This window comes from Magnolia sinica, chromosome 10, assembly GCF_029962835.1.
Source record: "Magnolia sinica isolate HGM2019 chromosome 10, MsV1, whole genome shotgun sequence".
In the NCBI taxonomy this organism is placed as follows: domain Eukaryota; kingdom Viridiplantae; phylum Streptophyta; class Magnoliopsida; order Magnoliales; family Magnoliaceae; genus Magnolia; species Magnolia sinica.
Window position 1 is genome coordinate 82,762,795 of NC_080582.1, and position 24,728 is coordinate 82,787,522.

Consider the following 24,728-nt stretch of genomic DNA (forward strand, 5'->3'; position numbering starts at 1 on the left):
CTAATGATACGGGAAAGCTGATGAACGTAATGGATTTCTCACGGACATCTCAGTGGGTCAAAAAACACTAAAGGGCCTATATATATATATATATATATATACACACACACACACACAGAGAGAGAGAGAGAGTCATGCTCACGTGCGCACCTTTGCACACCTATCATGGGTGTCTAATCCGAACATCTATGTGATGCGGAATCCCAAGAAACTCCAAGCGACTAATTTTGGCTTTGATATAAAAATTTGATGGGCCATAACAAAGAGAAATATAAATCAAGAGAGGAAATTGTTTTCATTTTTCATGTTCACTAAAATTTTGGATCAAAGTAAAAATTGGGCCAAGGGGGTTTCATGAAGTTCTGCTTCACATGGAACATTAAAATTTTAGAGTCACGTCACGTATGAAGAGCTCTCACAAAAGTTAGCATGAGTTTGGTAGAACTGGTGCGCAGTTGAGCATTTGCGTGCGTGTGTGTAATGCTCACTTGTGCACCTTCTTACGTGAGCACTTGTGCCCAACATTGTCATGGGCACAAATTCTGAATGGTCCACGTGATACGGCACCCCTTAAAACCCTATAAGTTTAATTTTCAGCTCGATCCAAAACTCTAATGAAACATGGCAAAAAAGATAAATGCAAATGAAGGAAATTGTTTCCTTTTTGTCATGGCCCACCAGACTTTCTTATTGGGCTGAAAGTTGGGCTTGTAAGGGTGCATCATGTGTGTGTGTGTAGTTTAAGGTTCCAATGCCTCTGGACCCATTGCTACACCTATCAATCAACTACTAATGTTCTTTTTATGATATAAACCCATGTTTAAAATTAAGATGATAAAGAAACTAATGACATGATTGTTTACATACAATACCATTGAAATGAAAATGATATTAGAATCTTATTTTCAGAGGAAAAATGGCACAGGATGTATTTTCCATTTCCAAACTAACCAATAGATAATGGAAAAATCAATGTTCGCCCCAAAAAAGAAATCAATTTGGAATAGCTACTAGGAAACAAATGGACCATTCGACTATGGACTTTTCCACATTTCTACATTTATCCATGGAAAACTGCACAGCACACCAACCTCGTTGATTTCCTAATGAAATATACAATTTCCATTTAAGGATTCCATGTCTGTTTCTCAAATCTACAAAATGGTCCAACAAAAACAGAACCTTCCAAAAGGACACGTTTGTTTTCATTGGATGTCGATGAAATGAAAACCATATCCACGAAATCCTAGTTTTCTGTTGTTTGCAAATGTAAAATGGGTGTGGAATGTCTTTCCATTTCCATCCTGCCCTTCAAAGAGTGCCATACTTGCATTTCGCTGAAAAGGCAATGAATTAATTTCCACCTCGGCGATGGGTTTATGCTTTATAGGAAAATCCATCATTCCAAACATAGAATCCAAACAGGAATGATGGGGAAAAAAAAAAAAGAGGATTCTACAATAGTAGATCCATCATTCCAAACATAGGAATCAAAACAGGAATTGTGGAAAAAAGGGAAGATTCTAAATCCGATGCGCAAAACAAAAAATAGTTTTCCCTGAGGATTTCATTCAATTCGTCTACATATAGATTCCAATTTTCTATTTCCATATCCACATTTTGGATTCAACCAAAACAAACATGCCCAACCTCAGAATGAAAGCAGGGTAATTCACAACACCCAATTCACATAAAATGACACGTTGTAGACATCTCTTAAGGTTTTCGGTTTCAATCAAAATGCAACCATAGCAGGGATCTTGATGACAGCTCCAACCAAAACAAAGAACGCGAAGCTGCTACATTTGTCCTCATGCCCTCTCCTTCAGATCGATATCGAATGGTATTGACCCATGGAGCAAAAACAGTCGAAGTGTTCATGTACCCTCCATCAAGCAATATTCTTGATGATATCCGCAATAACTTTGTCCATGTCAAGTGCTCTCATCTTTTCAAAAGGCCGTGGCATTGCCTACAAAAAAAACCAAAGGGCTAAGAAAACTAATATTTGCAACTTTCCTATGTGTTCCAGAAACCAAAGGCAATGAACAACGTGCAAATGGTTGATGTCGAACAATAAAAGGTTGCATTGACTACCTAATGAAATGAAACTATCATTGTCAATAATTAATAATAGCACCATTATGAATGGTTGTCGAGCGTATTGGTCCGTCGCCTTTGCTTTAAAGGGTGTTTCTGAAGGGCATAAATGTCATCTTTACATGTTAAGGGGCATCTCCTGACGTCATGTCTCACACGGGTGGGTGGCAAAGCCTAGTTTCTCAAGGCAATTCAAAGAGCTTTCCCTTGTGTTCTCTACATAAGGGGAACATGTGTAGAGGGTGAGAGCATCTTTTAGAATTTTCTGGGTAAGAAATTTATGGTGCACTGAAGGAGAGAGTGAGAAGCCTTGTATTTCCAATTTCTATTGTTTTAGTAAAGAAGAAGGCTCATGTTGCTGCCTCATGGCCGTAAGCTGATTTTCGAACACCCATATCCATAGCTCAACTGGCAGACTGAGTGGAGATACCTTGTTTCAACACTTGAGGTCTTGGTATCGATCCCTAGTGGAGGTGGCTAACATGGAGTGTGTGCACTGACATAGGTGTGTACTAACAAGCTAACCCAAAAAAAAAAAGCTAATTTTCGAACCATGTAATCCATGTGCTTCTTGTCTCTTGCTTCATGGTTTGACCGTTTGGGTTTTTGTTTTGAATCTTTCCTTTTATGGTTTCGTTTTATTGGATCAAACGTTTGTAGGTGTACCTGTGCAATGACTGGTATCAAAGCTTCGGTTCGATTTTGGTCAGCTTGTGATTTTTTGGTTTATATACTTTTGATTAGTGATCTATTGCCTATTAAAGGTATGCATTGTCTACAAAGACATCGAATGCAAAGTTTGAGGTGATGTTTGAAAGAATAATTTTAACCTATGACTGGTTAAGGCATGTGATCTACTAATTCAGCAAAAGTTTACACAAGGTATTGAAGGGAAGATCAAATAATATGGCATTAACTAATGGCGAGTGGAAAGATTTAGGCTTGACGTGTAACAACTCTAAATTTTGGTGCATTAAAAAATTTAAAATAAATATTTAAATATTTTATTTTTAATTTTAAAAATAAAAATAAGTAAATAGTTGAGTTTGTAGAGATATTCTTAGTTGAGAGTGAGAGGTCTAGGAATTGATTCTTAAATTACTAATATATATATATATATATATATATATATATATATATATATATATATATATATATATATATATATATATATATATATATATATATATATATATATATATATATATTAATCAAATATCATAAAAAATTTCAAATTCAGAATAAGGGAGGATGTGCTCATCCTATCTTATCAAGAGAAATTTCTTTAAAAATGAATACGGATATTTCTACATAAGAAAAAAGAGATAGAAAGCGTAAAGAAAAAGGGAGATGAGATTCTAAGAGGGCTTGATCAGGTAAGTTTCAACCCTTAGATCTTTTTAATTTTTTATTATGTTGTTAATTTCTTTCCGATCTATACAATGGATTGTATGAATCATCCACACGATCATTGTATAGATGTGTAGAGAAAATTTTAACAAAGTGATGCTTTATGATTTCAGATCTGGTCAATAATATTTTAGGAATAAATTTAATGAATGGAATCTGATTGTGTTAAGATAGATCTAAACCGTTCATTTGATCCTAAGCACCAAAAGATAAATGTGCCTTGAATTTCAGATCGATCTAATCATCAGACGGGCCACACTAGTCAAATATGTAAATGTTTAAATAAAGAAAGTTTAAATTTCTGTGCAACTGATTGGTATCACTTAGCGTAGAAAGTCGAGATGGGCCATCGATGTATATGTGGTTAGATCCATACCATTCATCTAATGTGTAGAGGTAAAATATGCCAAGACCTCAAGAATCTGAATGATCCAATCATCCGGTAAACCACCCCGATTAATCATTTGACATTTAATTTCATAATCTTAAAAAGAAAATCTAAATTTTAATAATTAAATTTAATAAACATATAATTTTAATTATTTAATCATTTAGGATTTGACCACCTAGGATATATATCAAAGGTGAGCCCCACCGTGTAACATAACCAGATGAATAATAACGTTGTTGATATAACTGATAGGATTTCTAAATTCAAACCAACCTAATTACATTGTGGATTCTACACTACCAGACTCAGGTGAGTAACCCAACATGTCTCATGATTCATTGGAATTAAAATAAATTATTTGTGATAGTTTAATTGATTGATGTATTGATTTAAGTATTTTATTGAAATATTGTATGATGCAGTAAATTATATGCTAATCTGTGCCAAATTGCATGAAATTATAATTGTAAATTAAATTTATGTATCAAGACAATGACAATTATGAAAATGATACATTCATACATTATCTATCATTTATTGCATTTGCATAATGCATTGTCAATCCTAGGGGCCCTCCCTAAAAGAAATGTCGATCCTGATAGAGCGTTACCAGATGCGAGTAATGGAGACATCGTGCGCACGCACAGCAGCACGCCGCTTACACACGCATGCACACCACCCCCCTACGCACGTACGTACGTAAAAGGAATGCCCCACCATTGATCTGGCTCGATGACGACGTCCAAGGAAGGCCTCCTATCTATAAGATGAAATTTTGGTTCAAAAGGGTGGGCCCGATAGTCAAGAAAAGTCCATCATGAGATCTCATGATTGTGGCCCACTTGTCGGATTGATTTCATATTTTAGGTTTTGCTTATTATTATTATTTAGAACATCGTGAACGTTTTATATTTTTTTTGTTTGACTTTTATTTTAGTTTACTTCATTGCCAAGTAATAGGTTACGCACATGGTGTGAGTTTTTGGGTATAATGTTTTCCCTATAAATAGGGACCCCTTGTAGTTCTTTTCATTCATTTGAAGCTTAATAAAAATTTCTGCTTTATTTTTCTACTCTCTTAGTGAGTTGTGAAAGAATTTAAAAGTGGGTGCAAATCCCTCCCTTTCGAAGGGCTAAGTATGAGTGTGAAACCACATCTATCGCCATCTATCCCAACCCTCTCTCGTCCATATATCTCATCTTCTATCATCATTATTACTTTGAATTATTCAGCTTTTGCAGATATTCATCCCCCTACAGCCAGTTTCCAGAATCTGGACCTGTAGAAGGGCTGAAACTTCAGCGGAGCACTACGCCTCGATCTTACGTCAGATCGTCGTCAAACTTAGAGCGATTAAAGGTCTCCCCTGCCTGACCAAGGCTTAGGTGTCACTTTAGGGAGTCAGGCTTCCATCACATGTGCGGCCAGCCCACCCACGCACGGGCGTCAACCTCGGGTCACCATCTGCACACGGGAGCTTTCTCCGAGTCAAGTTTTCCTTTGGTTTTCTTCTTTTCATTCCTATTTTCTAAACCCTAGCCTTAGTTTGCATTAGCCCTAATTTATTTGCTCATTTTTTCACCTTAGGGTTTCTTGAATTGCAACTGGGGAATCCTTTGGATTAGGGACTGTTTGTTATGCATGTGTGGTTGATTTTTATTTCCCTTTGAGCATCATTTGGTTTATAATTTTTATTGATCCAGTCTTACCTTGTGTAGGCTTGGACCTGCATAGATTCCCTTTTACTTGAATGTTTGGACTTTTTATGTGGGATATGGAATCTGTGTAATTGTTTCTGAACTAAGGTGATTTTAAGCCTGAAATCTCACACATCATGTTTAATTTCATGTCCTGCATCAAATTTGGTATCAGATCCCAGGGTTCTTATAAGGAAATACATTACATGTTTAGGGTTAGTTTATTTGAGTCCATCATGCATCCAATTCATCATATATAGATACTAGAAAACCATAGTCCCTGATATATGTAGTTGAATTTTAGTAACGATGCGCAGTCTCCTTCATATAGAGTCTCGTACGGTCATTTAGTTTTTATACGCATATAGTTGTCGTATCAGGTCCTTAGGTCGAGCAAGTCAGTGTATGCCCACATGTACGGGTCATGGTTTCGGTTTTCACCCCACACGAAACATGGAGTAACTGCAAGAAACAGTGGCCAAGTTAGTCCAGCAGGTTGAGTCCTTAAATAAGCACTTAGAACAACGCATAAATAGACGCCTTGAATAAATAGAGGCCTCCTTTAGGGCAAACCTCACCACTGGGGAAGATGTCCAATCTCAGGCGGTTGGTCAGGAGGTTAGACTAAGGAATGGAGGCGGCCAAGGAGCTAGTCATTGGCATGCACCTGTGCACGCACCCCGTGAAGGACATCATGATCAATATGACCCAGATGCTCAACTCCTCAAGGGAGTTAGGATAAATGCCCCTACATTTGATGGTCACTTGGACCCTAAAGCCTTTATAGATTGACTGGCAGAAATGGACCACTATTTTGAGTGGTATGATATGTCGGATGCTCGACGAGTTCGATTCGCCAAGATGAAGCTTGTGGGTCAAGTAAAGAGGTTTTGAGCGACGGTTGAGCAAAAGAAAAAAAGAGCGAGGGAACTCCCAATAGTCCATTGGGAAGAAATGAAAGAAATGCTTAAAGAGAAGTACCTCCCTTTCTCTTATCGTTTACAGTTGATTGAGGAGTGGCAGTCTCTTCGACGGGGTTCCATGAGTGTTGCCGACTATATTGAAAATTTCGAAGAGTACTTGACCAGCTACGAGGTCGATGAGGACCCCGTACTTACCCTTGCTAGTTTTAAAACGGGCCTCCATCCTGACATTAGGAGAGAATTGTTCGCCAAAGACATAGACACTATTGAACAGTTGTATCAAGTAGTGTTAGACGTCGAGCAATATCTCAAAGCATCTGTGCGAAGGCGGTTTGACTTTCGTGATTCTAGTGCTAAGGCCAATCCCTTTAGGGCTAAACCTAACACTGGATACCAAAACAAACCTTCCAACATTTTTCAACCTAGGTCCAAGGATGACAAGGGTAAAGAAATTGTTAAGTCTAGTTCACATGAAAGTGGGGCCACTAGGTGCTTTAAGTGTCAAGGGTTTGGTCACTTTGCTCACCAGTGCGGCACGAGAGAGGGCACTAAAGTACTCCTTATTGATGAGCAAGTATAAGTAGTGCCCCCAGAGAGTGATAGTGAGGAGGAATATGAGCCAGCCGAAACCCCTAGTGATGAGGAAGAGGAAGCACAAGAGTCTGTGACCCTCGCAATTGTGCGTTACGCTCTGACTCAAGCTAAGAACACTAATGACTGGCGCCGCAACACGATCTTCTACACTTACGCAAAATGTGGAGAAAAGAGTTGTAGGATGATCGTGGATAGTGGTAGTTGTACCAACGTGGCATCGACTAGCACTATGAGTCACTTGGGCTTGAAGCTGGAAGCCCATCCTCAGCCCTATAGAGTTTCCTAGGTTGATAAAACATCCATTCCAGTCTCGCACCACTGTCTTGTCCCTATTTAGTTTGGATCATATAAAGACACAATTTGGTGTGATGTTGTTCCTATGGATGTGGGTCATATCATTCTGGGTAGGCGGTGGCTCTATGACAGGGATGTTACCATATTTGGTCGCTCAAATGTGTGTACATTCTGATTTGAGGGCAAGAATGTCAAGTTAAATCCTCTACCACCCAAGAATACAACTGGAAAGGACTCCACCATACAAAGTGGTGCAAGTGGCTCAAAAGAAGTGAATGAGTCGAAGTCCAAGTTCAAACCGCTCCATATTTTGAATGCCAAAGATTTTGAATAAGAAACGGAGGTAGACTTGATGGTGTACATCCTTGTGGCTAGGGAGTGTGTACCAGAGACTAGTATAGAGTTACCCACTGAGGCCATTCAGGTAGTACATGAGTTTCGTGATGTCTTTCCTGATGATCTACCAAATGAGCTTCCCCCCTATGAGGGATATACAGCATGTCATTGATTTAATCCCTGGGGCAACTCTAACAAACCTCCCGCATTACAGAATGAACCTAAAGGATCACGCTGAGTTGAAGAGGCAGATTGATGAACTCCTAAAAAAGGGTTTCATTTGAGAGAGAGCATGAGTCCGTGTGTTGTGTCCATCCTTCTTACACCTAAGAAGGATGGCACATGAAGGATGTGTGTTGATAGTAGGGTCATCAACAAAATCACAGTCAAGTATCGGTTTCCCATACCGCGTCTTGATGACATGCTAGATATGATAGTCAATGTTACTATCTTCTCAAAAATTGACTTCAAAAGTGAGTATCACCAAATCCGTATACGCCCTGGTGATGAGTAGAAGACGGCATTCAAGACAAAGGATGGGCTATACGAATGACTAGTTATGACCTTTGGGTTAACTAACGCCCCAAGCACTTTCATGTGTGTGATGACCCAAGTGTTGAGGCCCTTCATGGGGAAGTTCCTAGTCATATATTTTGATGATATCTTAATTTATAGCATGACCAACGAGCAATATCTCAACCATTTGAGGCAGGTTTGTGGGATCCTTAGGGCCGAAAAGTTATACGCCAACCTAAAGAAGTGCGCGTTCTTGTCTACTAATTTGATCTTCTTAGGTTTTATTATGCCAGTTGATGGCGTATCGACAGATCCCAAGAAGGTCAAGGCCATCGTCAATTGGCCCGAACCTCGCAATATTCATGAGGTGCGCAGCTTTCACGGCTTAGCCACCTTTTATAGGCAGTTCATTCGAGACTTCATTTCCATTATGGCTCCCATCACAGACTGCATAAAAAAGAGAGAGTTTCAATGGACAAAGACCGTCTCGAAGGCCTTCAAGGAGATAAAGGTGAAGATGACCGAAGCTCCAGTCACGCCGCTTACAGATTTTTCAAAAGCTTTTGAAGTCGCATGTGACATGTCAGGAGTCGGCATAGGAATACTTAGCCAGGAAGGGCACCCTATTGCCTTTTTTAGTGAGAAACTGAATGAGGCGAAACAAAGATATTCTACCTATGACAAGAAATTTTATGCAGTAGTGCAGTCACTACGCCATTGGCGTCATTACTTGTTATCGCAAGAATTCGTCTTGTTCTCATATCACAAGGCCTTGAGATACTTGAACTCTCAAAAGAAATTAAGATCTAGGCACGCCAAGTAGGTTCAATTCCTTCAAGAGTACACTTTTGTACTTAAGCACAAAGTCAGTGTAGAGAATAAGCCTGCTGACACATTAAGTCGTCAAGTCGCATTACTCAACTCCATGAGCGTTGAAGTTACGGGCCTTGAGCGCATCAAAGAAGAGTATTCTGAGTGTCTAGATTTTGGGGTTGTGTATGCGTCTTTATTAGAGAGTTCGTAAAAAGCTAACAGTGAGTATTTGATTTTGAACGGATATTTATTTAGGAGTGACCGCTTGTGCATACCACACACCTCCCTTTTCGATTTTCTTATCTGGGAGTTACATTCAGGAGGGGTCGCAGGTCATTTCGATTGAGATAAGACCATTGCCCTAATGGAGGATATATTTCATTGGTCAGGCCTCAAGCGGGATGTGGCCAAAATTATAAGGCAACATCATACTTGTTATCTGACAAAGCAAAGGAAACAGAATACAGGATTATAACACCTTTGCCAGTCTCATTCATCCCTTAGCAGGACATCAGTATGGACTTTGTGCTTAGACCTCCCAAAACTATTCGGAAGCATGATTTCATATTTGTTGTCATGGACCGTTTTTCTAAAATGGCCCACTTCATTCCTTGTTCTGAGACCTCCGATGCATCTCATGTTGTCAAGCTGTTCTTTAATGAGGTCGTCAAACTGCATGGACTACTAAAAACCATAGTGTCTGACCGGGACATGCGAGTTATGAGCTACTTTTGAAAAACACTATGGCACATGATAAATACTAGGCTCCAATTTTCTTCTACCCACCACCCTCAAACCGATGGTTAGACTAAGGTGGTTAATAGGAGCCTAAGAAGTTTACTTCGATATTTAATGTGAGAGCATACTAGGACATGGGACACCGTACTACCCATAGCCGAGTTTACATACAATAGTTTTGTCAATAGGTCCACAGGTCTAAGTCATTTTGAAGTCGTTACTGATTACAAGCCTAAGAAGCCTATTGATCTTATCCTCATGTTATTGTCCTATAGGCCATCAGAGTCTGCAGAATCTTTTGCACATCACATACATTCATTGCATCAAGATATCAGGCGAAAAATCACTACTAGTAATGAACATTACAAATTTTCTATAAATCAACATAAACATTTCAAAGAATTCAATATTGGGGACTTTGTAATGGTCCGCATCAGGCCCAAGTGGTACCCTCCAGGGGCCGTTCGTAAGTTACACGCGCTAGCACTGGGCCCTTCAAAATTATAAAGCGAAACAGTCTCAATGCGTATGAGGTAAATCTTCTACCTTCCATGGGAATCAGTTCCACATTCAATGTGAATGATCTAGTTGCCTTTTAAGGACTCAATGAAACTTTGTCCAACCCTTCGCCCACCTACTCTGATTCCCCAGATTTACCCCTTGACCCATGGCCTCTTCCCGACCTTTCATCCCAGCTTCTTCCTCCCATACCTAGCCTTCACACATCCAGAGAGGAAATAGAGGATATCCTGGACCACGAGATAGTTTCCACGTCGGATGACGATATCCTGGACCATGAGATAATTTCCACGTCGGATGACGGGTTTCAGAAATACCTAGTTAAATGGAAGTCACGCCCAACTTCGGACAGTGCGTGGCTCACTTAGGATGGCAAAATCTTCGCGACAGGGGAGAGTTGATGAGGACATCGTGTGCACGCACGGCCGCACGTCTCCTACACGCGTACACACACCACCCCCCTACGCATGTACATACGCAGAAGGAGGGCTCCATCATCGATCTGGCTCGATGACGACGTCCAGGGAGGGCCTCCTATTTAGAAGACCAAGTTTTGGTTCAAAAGGGTGGGCCCGATAGTCAAGAAAAGCCCATCATAGGATCTCATGATCGTGGACCACTCGTCGGATTGATTTTATATTTTAGGTTTTGCTTATTGTTATTATTTAGAACATTGCGAATGCTTTAGATCTCTTTGTTTGGTTTTTATTTTAGTTTACTTCATCGCTAAGTAATAGATTGTGCACATGGTACGAGTTTTTAGGTATATGGTTTTCCCTATAAATAGGCACCCCTTATAGTTCTTTTCATTAATTTGAAGCTTAATAAAAATTCTTACTTTATTTTTCTGCTCTCTTAGTAAGTTGTGGAAGAATTCAAAAGTGGGTACGAAACCCTCCCTTTTCAAAGGGCTAACTACGTGGTGTGAAGCCACATCTATCCTCATCCGTCCCTACTCTATCCCATCCATATATCTCATCTTCTATCATTATTATTGCTTTAAATTTTTCACCTTTTACATATATTCATCCCCTATAGCCAGTTTCCAGAATCTAGACCTGTAGGAGGGCTGAAATTTCGGCGGGGCACTACGCCTCGACCTTATGTCAAATCGTCGTCAAACTTAGAGGGATTGAAGGTCTCCCCTAGCCGACCAACGCCTAGGTGTCACTTTAGGGAGGCGGGCTTCCATCATACGTGCGGCCAACCCGCCCGCGCACGTGTGTCAGCCCCGGATCACCATCTGCACGCAGGAGCTTTCTCCGGGTTTGGTTTTCCTCTTTTCGTTCTTATTTCCTAAAGCCTAACCTTAGTTTGCATTATACCTAATTTATTTACTCCTTTTTTCACCCTAGGGTTCCTTAAATTGAGATTGGGGAATCCCTTGGATTAAAGACCGTTTGCTATGCATGTGTGGTTGATTTCTATTTCCTTTTGAGCATCGTTTGATTTATAATTTTTATTGGTCAAGTCCTAACCTATGTAAGCCTGGACCTGCATAGATTCCCTTTTACTTGAATATTTGGACTTTTTTCCCCCAATCTCCTTAAATTGAGATTGGGGAATCCCTTGGATTAGAGACTGTTTGCTATGCATGTGTGGTTGATTTCTATTTTCCTTTGAGCATCATTTGGTTTATAATTTTTATTGGTCTAGTCCTAGCCTATGTAAGCTTGGACCCGCATAGATTCCCTTTTACTTGAATATTTGGACTTTTTATGTGGGATATGGAATCTGTATAATTGTTTCTGAACTAAGGTGATTTTAAGCCTGAAATCTCACACATCATGTTTAATTTCTTGTCCTGCATCAAATTGGTATAAAAGCTTCGGGTTTTTATAAGGGAATACATTACATGTTTAAGGTTAGTTTGTTTGAGTCCATCTGATGCATTCATACATCATTGCATCCATATCATTGTGCACACATGGTTACATTCAGTACTTGTATTATTTTAATTGTTATGATTATGAACCATGCTGGGTTATTTCACTAAGCCTGGTCAGCTAACCTTTTCATTGATAGAAAAACCGTACAAATAAGAAATTAGCTGATGAGTTGGCGTATGAACAAGAAGTTGTAGTTGAACTAGTGCATGGCAAACGTGAGATGTGATCGTATTTGTCAGGAGAGGAATTGACCACATTTGGACCATTTCTAATTAATTAATTAGAATTCCCTTTGTTATAATAATCTGATTTATATATAATGAATGGTGGTATTAGTTATAGGATTTTTTTTAAATATTCGATTGGTTTTATTTAATTGAATTGTTTTAGGTCTGTAGCAAGTAAGTTGTATTAACTGATAAATGATACCTAATTTATGTAAATTGAATGTTTATGGATGTTGAGACTGGACGGATGTTGTCGCTTAAATCATTTATGTGAATGATTATGAATGGACCTAGTTGGAATATAAAATTAAATATTACTTTTGCCTCTAAATAGCCGTATAATGGAATGAAGTCAGTACACTTTGTGTACGAGTTACGACTCCAAACTCAGGTCTGAGAGAGCACACTCTATACTCGAATTTTGAGGCATGACATGAGGGTTTTTAGCACAATCCGCTTATGTCTTGCAAATGAGGTTCTTTATAACGTCATAAATGAGAATTCTTTGAGAAAGCTTTCAAAAGAATTGAAAGGCCTCTACATAACAAAATCCATGACTAACAGGTTGTACCTAAAGCAGCGGTTACATACCTTGAAGATGAAAGAAGGTATGTCTGTCCATGATCACTTGAATCAATTCAATAAGATTATTTGTTAATTACTGAACATTGATATGAAAGTTGACAAATAGGATAAGGCCTTAATTTTATTATGTTTGCTTTCTCTATCATATCATTATCTTGTTATGACTTCCATTTATAGTACGGAGATTGTAACGGCAATAGATATTACATTTTCTCTTCTATCAGAAGAGCTTGTAAAAAAGTCGAGTGATGAGGAAGGACACACTAAAGGCTTGGTGGTTGGAGATAAATCAACAGAAAAATAATAAATAAATAAAAATCAAGGTAATATGGGTCTAGATCGAAATCTAGACCTAGAAAGAAAAATGTAAAGTGTTACTATTATAAGAAAATGACATACATAAAATAGTATAATAAACTCAAAGAGAGAAAATTTCAAATGCAGTGAGTATAACTGAAGGTTCTTTTGGTGAGAATGACGATGTTGTTCTATTAGAGGGCTCGGGTGATAATAATTTTTAAGACACAGTGGATTCTTGATTTTAGTTGTTCCTCTCATGTGTCCTAATAAAGATTGGTTCACCACTCACAAGCCATTTAATGAAAGAATGGTTCTTATGAAAAATAAGGTTACTACTTGTAAGACTATTGAAATTAGGACCGTCAGCATTAAGATGTTTGATGACGTTATTAAAACTCTAATAGAAGAGTGACACGTTCCAAATCTGAAGAAAAATCTAGTATTTTAAGGTGTGCTCGACACCAACAGCTATGAGATCACAACAGAATATGATGCCACGAGAGTTATAAAGGAGGCATTGATTGTGATTAAAGGAAATAAAGTAACTTATATGAGCTTATGGGAAGCACAGTTTTGTGTGAAGCAACAACAACCACTCCAAGTGATGCAGACCAAATGCTTTCGTGGTATACACATTTGGGTCAGATGAGAGAGCATAGTTTAACAGAGTTGCATAAGAGGATTTTGCTCAAGAGTAAGACTTTTGTGAGCAGTGTGTAGTGAGTTTCAAGGCTACGACTCATCCTATTACAGGTATTTTGGATTATGTACACTAAGATATTTGGAGCCATTTTCAAGCCCTTTCAAAGAAAGGATCAAATTATTTTATTTTCTTCATTGATGATTACTCCAAAAAAGTGTGCATCTACACTTTAGAACACAATTATGTGGTGTTGATCACTTTTAAGCAATGGTTCCAAGAAAGTGAGCGCCTGAGGACGGCTGAGTTCATAAAATTCTACAAAGATGAGGGTATTGCTCGTCACCTCATTGCACCAAGTACCCCACAACAAAATGATCTTGCAGAACGAATAAACATGACACTCTAAGAGAGGGCATGCAGTATGTTGAGTAACATTGGTCTATCGAAGGACTTTTGGGCAAAAGCAATGAATACAACATGTTTCCTTGTCAACAGGTCACCTAACACAACAATAGAATTGAAAACTCCAAAAGATGTATAATCTGGTTTCCTTCCCAGTTACTCTAATTTGCATATAATTGGATGTCCTACATATGTTCATGTAAAATGCTGATAAGTTGAAACTGAGAGCAAAAATGTTTATCTTTTTCCATTATGCGACAGGTTTTAAAAGTTACAGATTATTGTCTCTAGATCCTGAAACGCCTAAAGCTCATTATCAAAAAGGATATTCAATTATATGAGTCTTCTATATAAATGCAACTAGATTGGATGGGCAAGACAACATTCACGTGCAGTTTAGCATCAAAAATCAATTAAACAGTGATTCTTCAACAGATGATGTAAAAAAATCCAAAAATGAACCAGACATAGGCTAAACATGAGGACGAGCAGGTGCAGACATACAAGAATTGAAAATCCAAAAGGAATCAAAAGCCTAAAGTGATGCCAAATATGATTGCATATGCTTTGATGACAGAGCATGGAGATTCGCCTATATTTCCAAAAATATTAGATAATAAAGATTCTAGTAAGTATAAAGTTGTTATGGAGGAGATAAAATCTCTTTATAAAAATCAGACGTGCGATCTGGTTGAATTACCTGTGGGGAAAATATAGTTATCACTTACAAGTGCCTCTTCAAGAAAAAGAAAGGTTCCTCTAGTTTTAGGAATGTGGTGTAAAAGGCAAGATTGATGGCGAAGGGATATGCATAAAAGGAAGGTATTGACTTCAATGAGATCTTCTCACCCATTGTAAAATACTCTTCTTTTTGGATCTTATGGGCATTGTTGCATTATTTAATCTTGAGTTACAGCAATTTCATATTAAAATAGTATTCTTACATGGCAAGTTAAAAAGAGCATATCTATATACATCAACAAGAAAGATTTGAAGTGAAAGACAAGAAAGACCATGGGTGCAAATTAACAAAGTCTTTGTACAGTTTGAAGAAATCCCCAAGGCAATGATACAAATGTTTTGACACATTTATGGGCAAACAGGGTTACACTAAAAGAAGGAATAATTGATGTTTTTTATTTTAAAAAGCTTCCATATGATTCTTTCATATACTCGGTGATATATGTTGATGACATGTTGAAAGTTGCAAAAGATATGTCTGAAAATAGTGTATTGACATCTCAACTCAACAACGAATTTGAGATGAAGGATTTGAGCGTCACAAAGAAAATCCTTGTATGGAAATACACAGTTAAAGAAATGTAGGCAAGTTGTATTGTCACAGAGTAAGTATATTGAGATGATTTTGACAAGGTTTGGCATAGATAACTCTCAGTCAGTTATTATACCTCCTGTTGCTCATTTTAAGCTTTTGACAGCTCAGTCACCAAGTACAAATGATAAGAGAGACTACATGTCACAAGTTCTCTACTCTAGTACAGTTGGTTGCATGATGCATACTATGGTATGCACACAGCTAAAAATTTTACATGTGGTTAATGTTGTGAGCAACTAAATGGTAAACCCAAGACAGGCATACTGGCAAGCTGTGAAATGGGTTCTACAATACTTGAAGGAGACTCAAGAAGCTTATATTAGTGTTTTACAAAATTTGTGATTAAAAAGGTAGTGTCATTGGATATCTTAATGGCGATTTTGCGGGCGATTTAGACAAGAGAGTCTATTATAGGCTATGTATTCACTCTTGCAAGTGGTCCGATTAGTTGGAAAACGATGTTAGAATCGACGATTGCAATCTACCATTGAGGCAAAATATATGGCTGCTACAAAAGCTGTCAAAGAAGCTTTAATCAATGAATTTAGTTTAGAATGGGAGTAGATTCATGTCTATTGTGATAGCCAAAGTGCTTTGCATTTGACTAAAAATCAAGTCTATTGTGATAGCCAATCAAGTTTAGCATGCAAGTTCAAATACACAGATGTTCGGTATTCATCTCTGAAGGTGCTCTCTCTCTTGACTTATGCCTTTCTCAAAGAAGTCCTACTTCAGAATTTTGTGGCAATCATTTACTACCTTTGTATACAGTGACTCCTGATGTCATATCTCTCTCTCTCTCTCTCTCTCTCTCTCTCTCTCTCTCTCTCTCTCTCTCTCTCGTGTGTGTAGTCAAATGCTCCGCTGCGCACCAGTTCTCACAAGTTCTCTCTCTCTCTCTCTCTCTCTCTCTCTCTCTCTCTCTCTCTGTATAGTTCTTTCTATACAAGGGGAACATGTGTAGGAGGTAAAGACATCTAGAGTTTTTGGGATGAGAGATTTCCGGTGAAGTGAAAGCGTGGGAGTGAAAAGTAAGCCTTGTATTTATGATTTTTCTTATTTTGGTGAAAAAGAAAGGTCCGTGTTATTGTCATGCGGACGTAAGCATATTGCCAAACCATGTAAATACATATGCCTCCTGTCTCTTGTTTTATGGTGTAGCCTTTTGAGTTTTCGTTTTGAATCTTTCCTTTTGTGGTTTTATGTTACTAGCATCAGGCATTTGCAAGTGTAGCTGCACAACACATTTATCCAAGCTATGGCATGCTATAACAGCTAAAGGGATGGTCTAATCTCTTTAAAGCCTCGAAGGATTGCATGTGTTAAGAAGATAAAGAGGGGAGAAGAGAGTTCCTCAACAGAAGAATTTTCTCCAATGTATTTCTTCTTCCGTGTTGGCAAAGTCAAGCAAAGGAATATGATGGTGTCTTAATTGTTCGCTTTGTTGCATGATGAAAGGAGGGGGAACAGTCTCCTATTTGTTCACATACAATGCTTCTCTTGTATATTGTATTTTTCTTATTTTGCTAGTGGAATGATTTGTCAATGCGTCCCCATTGATAAGCCATTGTGACAAACCATATGTATATTGTGTCTCATTATCTGGTTATTTCTATTTATACCAAAATCTATGGTGATGGTTATATTTCACATTATCTTTGCATGATCAGCAACACACACAGTCTAAGTGCTTCTGCACGTGCAAGCTCAGCTTATTTCCCAGTTTGTGGATGTTGAGGTCCGGAATCTGTCAAAATGATCAGAAACAAGGATTGCAAATCTGGCCTTCCATCTGGTTGATCCAGTTTTGATTGCCAATGATTTAGTTGTTAAATGCTCAATGGCTCTCTTATCAAGAGGTTTTACCAAATCTACCAAGTATCTTCACATAGATCCATGACAACAATCTCCATCTTAAAACAAACACAACTTTCAATCTTCATAATGCAGCTCCAAAGAACTTTTAAAAAATAAAACTCAATCATACCTGACATAGTAGTTGTAAAACAATCCAAATTGTCCAAATTGCTGACCCAATTGTGGGTGGAGCATAATAAAAAAAATTGCACCAAGAAGATAATATTAACCATATAATTTTTCCTATCAAATTTGGACTACTAACCATCCATTAGATATACATTAATTGGATGGTTAGGATATCTCCATCAGTTTGCATTTTAATATATATGCTCCATCTAATGGGACCCACTATTTGGATGGTCTAGCTAGTTGTACATCATTGCCACACGACAGGATGATGAACCACCGCCATTTTTAAATGGTGTAAAACTAACCTTGTCACAAGGGCCACAATGCTTGAACCCTTAGTAACATACATATGTGAAGGAGATTATTTTAGTTCACATGGTAATATACCTACATAACAGGATGGGGGAGAGAGAGAGAGAGAGAGAGAGAGAGAGAGCTGATGTACACAAGGTAGGATGTCTAATGTTGGTAGAAGTTTACCAAAAGAGAGACAAAGGTTTTGCCATTTTCCTCACGTATCTCGAAGCATCCTCTCCTTGGCTGAAAGTAAAAGATTGAAGGTCAATGTCTGAAGGAAATGCAGTAAGAAAATGAGAAACAAACAAAACTATCATAAAATGTGTGTCCAGTGTCCAGTGCTCTTCTTCTTCGTTTTCTAGAAACCAGTAAGCTTAACCTCGGACAGTTCAAGGATTTAAATAGTAGTTTCGGATTAGAAACTGGTATGACTCATCTATTTCAATCCCGTATCGTTCTCGTGATTCGTTTCTTTGCAGGCCGAAACAGATAGAACTCGAATAACATAGAATCAGAAAACAATTAAAACTATCGTTCAAGTAATTCTAGTCCAAAGATAATGATTAAACGATTAGAAACCCCCAAAATTTTGAATGGGGAAGTATCTACGACCTTACAAACTCAACTAAGATGATACCAAACCATTCAAATATGTGGTACATCCAATATGCTATTAGTGCCCCAAAAAAGGAAATTCAACTACATATCCAATTAACGGTAGCATAATAAGACTAATTCATACATTTCTTTTTGAAAGATAACAATTTCAAGAAAAAGGTGCTTATAAGAGATGTCAAGAAATAGGAAAAGAATATTGCTGAAAAAATGTAATCGTCCCACCCTTGGCATATGGTGAAGGATTAGGATCCCCTACAGCAGAAGGCGTATGGGTAAGATGCTATGCAAATATATCGTGATACAATCAAGAGACAACTAATAGAATAGTAAATGCTAACAAACATGTAAATGTTAAGCCAATAAATAGACACCAATATTTCTCCGCCAACATGAGGGCACCCATTAAATCATCATCATCATCTAAGCCTTATCCCAACTAACTAGGGTCCAATGCATGGATCCTTTTCTGCTATTCCGCTATCAAGGGCCATAACTTCAGTTAGACCATAGGTCAGGGCACCCATTAAATGCTACAAAAAATTAGCCATCATGAAAGATTCAACAGTAATGTGTATACAGAAAAAATGGGGGGAAAAAACCATAGAAAAAGCAAAGAATCAAAGTAGAAGTCAGTCAGAAAAAATCATACTTAGCATAAATTCTGATAATCTGAACATGCATACCTTCTCTGGGTTGATTTTCACACTGACTCCAGGGACACCATTTTCCAAACCCTCCTTCACTAGCAAGGCCCTCTTCTTGAATTGAGTGCATTGTTTGCTAAAGTAAATCATAGGTTTAATGCAAAGAAAAAAATATATAGTGTAAGATAACGAAACAAATGCAAAAAACTAGGTTTAGTGTTGCAATTGAGAAAAAAAAAAGACAGTGCAAAGAATAGTGGTCCATATAGAAGAGTATGCATGTGCTAAATAATATGATAAATGTTCAGCCATGAAGATAAATGTCCTGATCCGCATTACATATAATAGTTGTCCACAATTTTGTCATGTCGATATGTGCTAGCACGGAGTTATTGTAGAAAATAGAAAGGGCATTTGCAAGAGAAACAATTAGCTACAGCTTCTATATCAAAAATTCTAATACAACCATCTTTTCTTGCCAACATGCCACAAGTGTAGGATATCCAATTTGCGAAAAAAGGTGGGCCACACCAAGATGACCACTTGATATGAAAATCAAGCCGATCCACTTATCAAGCATAACACAACGTCAAAATAAACTCCCAGTATGACTCAATGTACTGCTGTGGCCCAGATTTTGCACCGATTGGATATTCTGCACATCAAGCATGTTCACAAGAAAACAATGGTTGTATCATAATAACTATTGACACAACCATTGTACCTAACCATTTCTCGATATAATATATACTGTGGCGGGTGTTGAGAATACTGTTGAGCAGTATGCCTTGGATTCTGCCAATCTAAGAGTCGTTGCAGGGCTTTGTCGGTCGGACCGACATTCCGACCCACAGAGTGCGAGTCTTCTCAGAAGCATAACAGGGTTATGTTGGTCTGAGTCAGTTCGACCAGCGGCCTCTGATTTAGTTATGTGGTTTTGCGAAAATCAGGGTATTTAAGCCAGTTCAACCAACGGACTCCGATTTAGTTACGTGGTTTTGCGAAAAATCAGGGTATTTAAGCCTAATTATGATTAGGGCTTGTCAATACGAGTGTTTTCTCTCTAAGGGCAAAGGTTTTGCAAAGTGAGAGAGTTCTCTACACTTGTAAGGGCTTAAGAAGAGATTTTCTCAAGGGACCAGAGCTTTCCTAGGTGCACATCACAAGAGGAGATTAGGTGATTTTGTAATCGAAGAAGGTGAGTGGTGTAAAATCTAAGGCTTTTCATGATTTTCTCAAGGGACTAGGGCTTTCCTAGGTGCGCATTGCAAGGGGATATCAGGCAATTTTGTAATTGAAGAAGGTGAGTGGTGTAAACTCTAAGACTTTTGATTATAGTGGGAATCTCCATCGCTTTATGCGATGGTTTTTCCCACAAGGGTTTTCCACATAAAATCGATGTGTTTTGTGTTTGCTTGGTTGATTGTTTGATTACTCTAGTTATTTTGATTGTTTTATCTTCATTGAGCGTGCTTCCGCAAAGCGTAGGATCGACGGTGGTGATAAATCCGAATTTCTAATACCTAGGGTTGATTTGGGTTTTTCATGGGTTCGGAATTACATCACATACCAACTCACTTTTTCTATTGTGTCTTATGTTTATTATCTTGTGAGTTCCATCACAAATCATATACTTGTAGGATGTAAAGGGGCTCGAATCTTCTAGTCCCAAGTGGGGAGTGTGCAAGTAATGAAGCACCTTGTAACACCTATTTGAGAGGATTTTGTATGTGAATGATGACTCGGCGGCTTGACGGTTGTTGAGTTGGACTACAACCAACTATTCCATGGGAAGATTTAAATGTATGTTGGAAGCTTGATTGAAAGACATGCTGCAACAGAAGATCTTGAATCAACCATGTTACGTTTGAGATGGAGTGTGAGAATACAAACTCAACCTATTATCATGTTGTCTTATGTTAATTGTCTTGTGACTTTACTCACATACATATACTTGACATATACTTGTAGGAAAGTGGGTTGTAACTCCCATCCATGTAAAGGGAATCAAATCATTTGGTCAAGTGTGGAGAGTGAGTAAGCAATATAGCATATTGTGCATCATATGGGAGCTGTAATCCAGCGAGAGTGTCCCAACCATTCTCTTAGTATAAATCGATTGTGTTTGGGGTGGCAATGGGCCAGGCGCTCTGTAAAGCCAAGGCCTGGTTCCCTAAGCTTGACAAGAGAGAGGCCTGGTGTTGTAGACTTGATAACTCCTTAGCACTCTTGCCTGTGCAGCACTTGCACAAAACCACAACGCTAATCAAGTAAGCCCAACTACCACTTCCACCAAGTATTAAACACCAAAAACTTGCTAAGAACAAGGAAACTCAAGAGAACATAAAAAGAGAAGAATGTGAAGACTTGTATTGCAATTACAACTTGAGTGTGTACCAAATGTGAGGGACTCCCACTATATGTATATCTAGGAACTCTTTAGACTCTTCACTAATTACTTAGGTTGTGCCATGTGGCATTTCATATAACAACTGAAAACACTCTAGAAAACTTTTACACTCTTCCACATTTCTCCTAGCTACCAAAACTTACCAGAGACATCTAAGCCTTTTAGAGATCACTACACCACAAAATTCTTTAATCTTCGCTGCAAGAGTCTGGATCGTTTTAGATGTCTCTATACACCATGTGCAAGCCTCTCAAGTACAAAATGAGCCAAAAAATGGCCAAGTCCCTATACTAGCCCTCATGCCAATGACAATGGGCTTGAAATCTTAGCACAGTTTCCAAGCCAAATGATGAATGGCCTAATCCAATCAAGTAAAAACCACCATCATACATAAAGAGCAAATGATTTAAAGACACTTGTTCTTGGTTCTCAAGCAATGTATATATGTAGTTTAAAGCCACTTATTTGATTCGGGGTCATGTTTCAATGATCCAAATCATTTATATAATGGAGCTCATCAATGATGAAGGATACCCCAAAAAATGCCTAAATTGGATTTTTTCAAACCTTTGCCTTTTTCTTTACTTTTTTTGAGAATTTGCTGTGTTCTCTTTATTTAGTTTGTTTAATTTTGTATAAATAATAATTCTCTCACCTTCACCTCTTTCTTGCTTTTTCTTTTTTTCTTTTTTTAGTGCAAAAGGTGAAATTGTTTACAAGAAAATTCTCAAAAAAACAAAGAAAAAAATAGAAAAAATTAAGGAATGATGGCTAAAGGAGAGAAGAGGGACAAGTTAAATTTACACATCGGTGGGAAATGTTCCAGCAACAAATATTTTGTGTGCAGCTGCTCCACTCATCAGGTGGGCCATGCTTATACATTCAATATCGATCATGCAAAATGCTTTTATACTCTACCAAGGTGTGATGGATGATATGCAGGCAGTTAAAAATTATTGAGAGATTGCATACATGGGATACAATTAATTCAAGCTAAACCGTCTAAATTATAGGTATTAGTTTCGATGTGCCATGTGCCAAAAATTACTCTTATTTGATTATCTAACAATTAGATTTCTGGACATTTATTGAACGGTCAAAGGTAAAAAATATCCAACGGTCTTATTTCAGAAAACAAGTCCACTCTCAAATCAAAGGTTATGATTGTTAAGCCAATCTGATTTTAAGAATGTAACTGACATGACTGTTTGAGTTCATACTTTTCACTGGTACAGTTTAAATGTGCCTGAGTATCAAGCATCATACACCGCCAGAGTATCAAATAACTCCCCATGGATCATTCCTTTTTTCCCCAATCGTCCATGTTTATCTTAATAAGATGGCCCACCTGATGACTACACCTGCCTGATTTTTAGGGCAAACGTGTGGTCAGCGTAGGACCGACGCGATTAACGCCCTGGTATCACAAAAGTCATGGAATACGGCATTGTAAAATCAGCCGTAGCTTTCCTGTGGACCCCACCTTTCGCGTAACAGCCGTTATAACGACAACCATCTTTTATACACGGGCAACAAATGAGGAGAACCGTACGATATACGACCCCCGCCCGAGGATTTGTAAGGCAGTCCGTACAAACGGGCCAGCGATTGGGAGTGTCCAAGCCACTGATATGATGGGCCTTATATTCCAACGGACGCGGATGGGGTACTACCCTCTCCTGTCCCAAACTCGGCACAGGAACGGGCTATGAGGGGGCCCACTTGATGTATGGGTTTATCCACACCGTCCATCCATTTTGCCTTATCATTTAAGGGTGCAAGCCCAAAAACGAGGCAGATACCGTGCTCAAGTGGACCACACCACAGGAAGCAGCAGTGATAATGATTTCAACCGTTGAAACACTCCTAGGGCCCACCGTGATGTTTATTAGCCATCCAACCAGTTCATAAGGTCACATAGACGTGGATCAAGGCAAACCACAAATATCAGCTTGATCCAAAACTCCTGCGGCTCCCAATAAGTTTTTAATGGTGAGTGTTTAATCCCCAATGTGTGGTCCACCTGAGCCTTAGATCTGCCTCGTTTTTTGGCTTATATGCTAAAATGATATGGAAAATTGGATGGACGGTGTGGATAAATCCATACATCACGGTGGGCCCCTTACAGCTAAGCACGTTACGAGCTCCGAACAGCCGGAGGTAGTACCTAATCCGCGTCCGACCTAATCCATGGATTGCTCGTAACATTTTCGGCCGCGATATTTTCTTCTAACCGTCTATTTACAAGTCACAGATCGGAGGGCTAAGATACTTCGACAGGGACGACTTTCAGAGCATGGCCCATCCACGGCAAGGCCCAACGAATCAACGGCGCCGATAAGAAAAATGTGGGAAGTGGGCCCCACTCCTCATATCACCTAATCAGTACAACCCTCGAAAATAAAAAGCAGCTCATCTAAAAAAAGATTTTCAAGAAAACAGAAAATCCTGATTTAAAAATATATATATATATAGAAAATAGAAAATGAATTAAAAATCCGAAGGGAAGAGAACGAACCAGGCTTCGACTATGATGGTCTTGGACCCTACAGCATCGGCCACGTCAGCAGCAGCAGCAGGTTTCGATGATTCTTTTGGCCCGTCCTCGGCTTTGGAGGGCTTGGATTTTTTACTCGGGCGCTTATGCACGGGCGCTGCTGCTGCTGGTGCTGGTGCTGGTACTCGGGCGGAGGAGCTTCGGGTCCTCCTCGGAGAGGCCGGAGCTGCTGCCGTCTCCTTTGGAGTTTCAGCTTCCTTTCTTTTCCTCGGCGCCATGAAAACGAGAGATATAGAAGGAGAGAGAGAGACAGAGAGAGAGAGAGGGATGCCGCTGCTTCGTCTTCTAGGATAAGATGGAAGGGATATTATACGAGGGGGAGTGGATTAGGTGCGGCCCTTCCCGTGGGGCCCACCTTGACGTATGTATTATATATCCACGCCGTTCATCTGTTTTTCAATATCATTTTAAAGGATGAGTCAAAAAATTAAAAGTATAAAATTCTCAGGTGGACCACACCGTAGGAAACAGTAGTGATTGATCATTAATGGGCCACGAA

General features: G+C 38.7%; 1 protein-coding gene across 1 annotated transcript; it reads right to left on the reverse strand.

Annotated features, from left to right (window-relative positions):
• Positions 1-1,539: 1,539 nt before the first annotated feature.
• LOC131217177 (uncharacterized) lies at positions 1,540-24,523 on the reverse strand. Its single transcript, XM_058211974.1, has 4 exons — positions 24,191-24,523; positions 19,302-19,398; positions 18,184-18,243; positions 1,540-1,972 (listed from the first exon to the last, which is right to left on the reverse strand). Exons 1-4 carry the CDS (start codon positions 24,445-24,447, stop codon positions 1,892-1,894), a joined length of 495 nt encoding a protein of 164 aa, XP_058067957.1. The 5' UTR covers positions 24,448-24,523; the 3' UTR covers positions 1,540-1,891.
• Between the last annotated feature and the right edge of the window lie 205 nt (positions 24,524-24,728).

Excerpts from the sequence above, each read along its gene's own strand:
- LOC131217177 (XM_058211974.1), bottom strand. The coding sequence starts at position 24,447 with ATGGCGCCGAGGAAAAGAAAGGAAGCTGAAACTCCAAAGGAGACGGCA. Across the intron at positions 19,399-24,190 it reads ACCATCATAGTCGAAGCCTG|CAAACAATGCACTCAATTCA; the intron begins GTTCGTTCTCTT and ends GATTTACTTTAG. Across the intron at positions 1,973-18,183 it reads AAACCTTTGTCTCTCTTTTG|GCAATGCCACGGCCTTTTGA; the intron begins GTAAACTTCTAC and ends TTTTTTTTGTAG.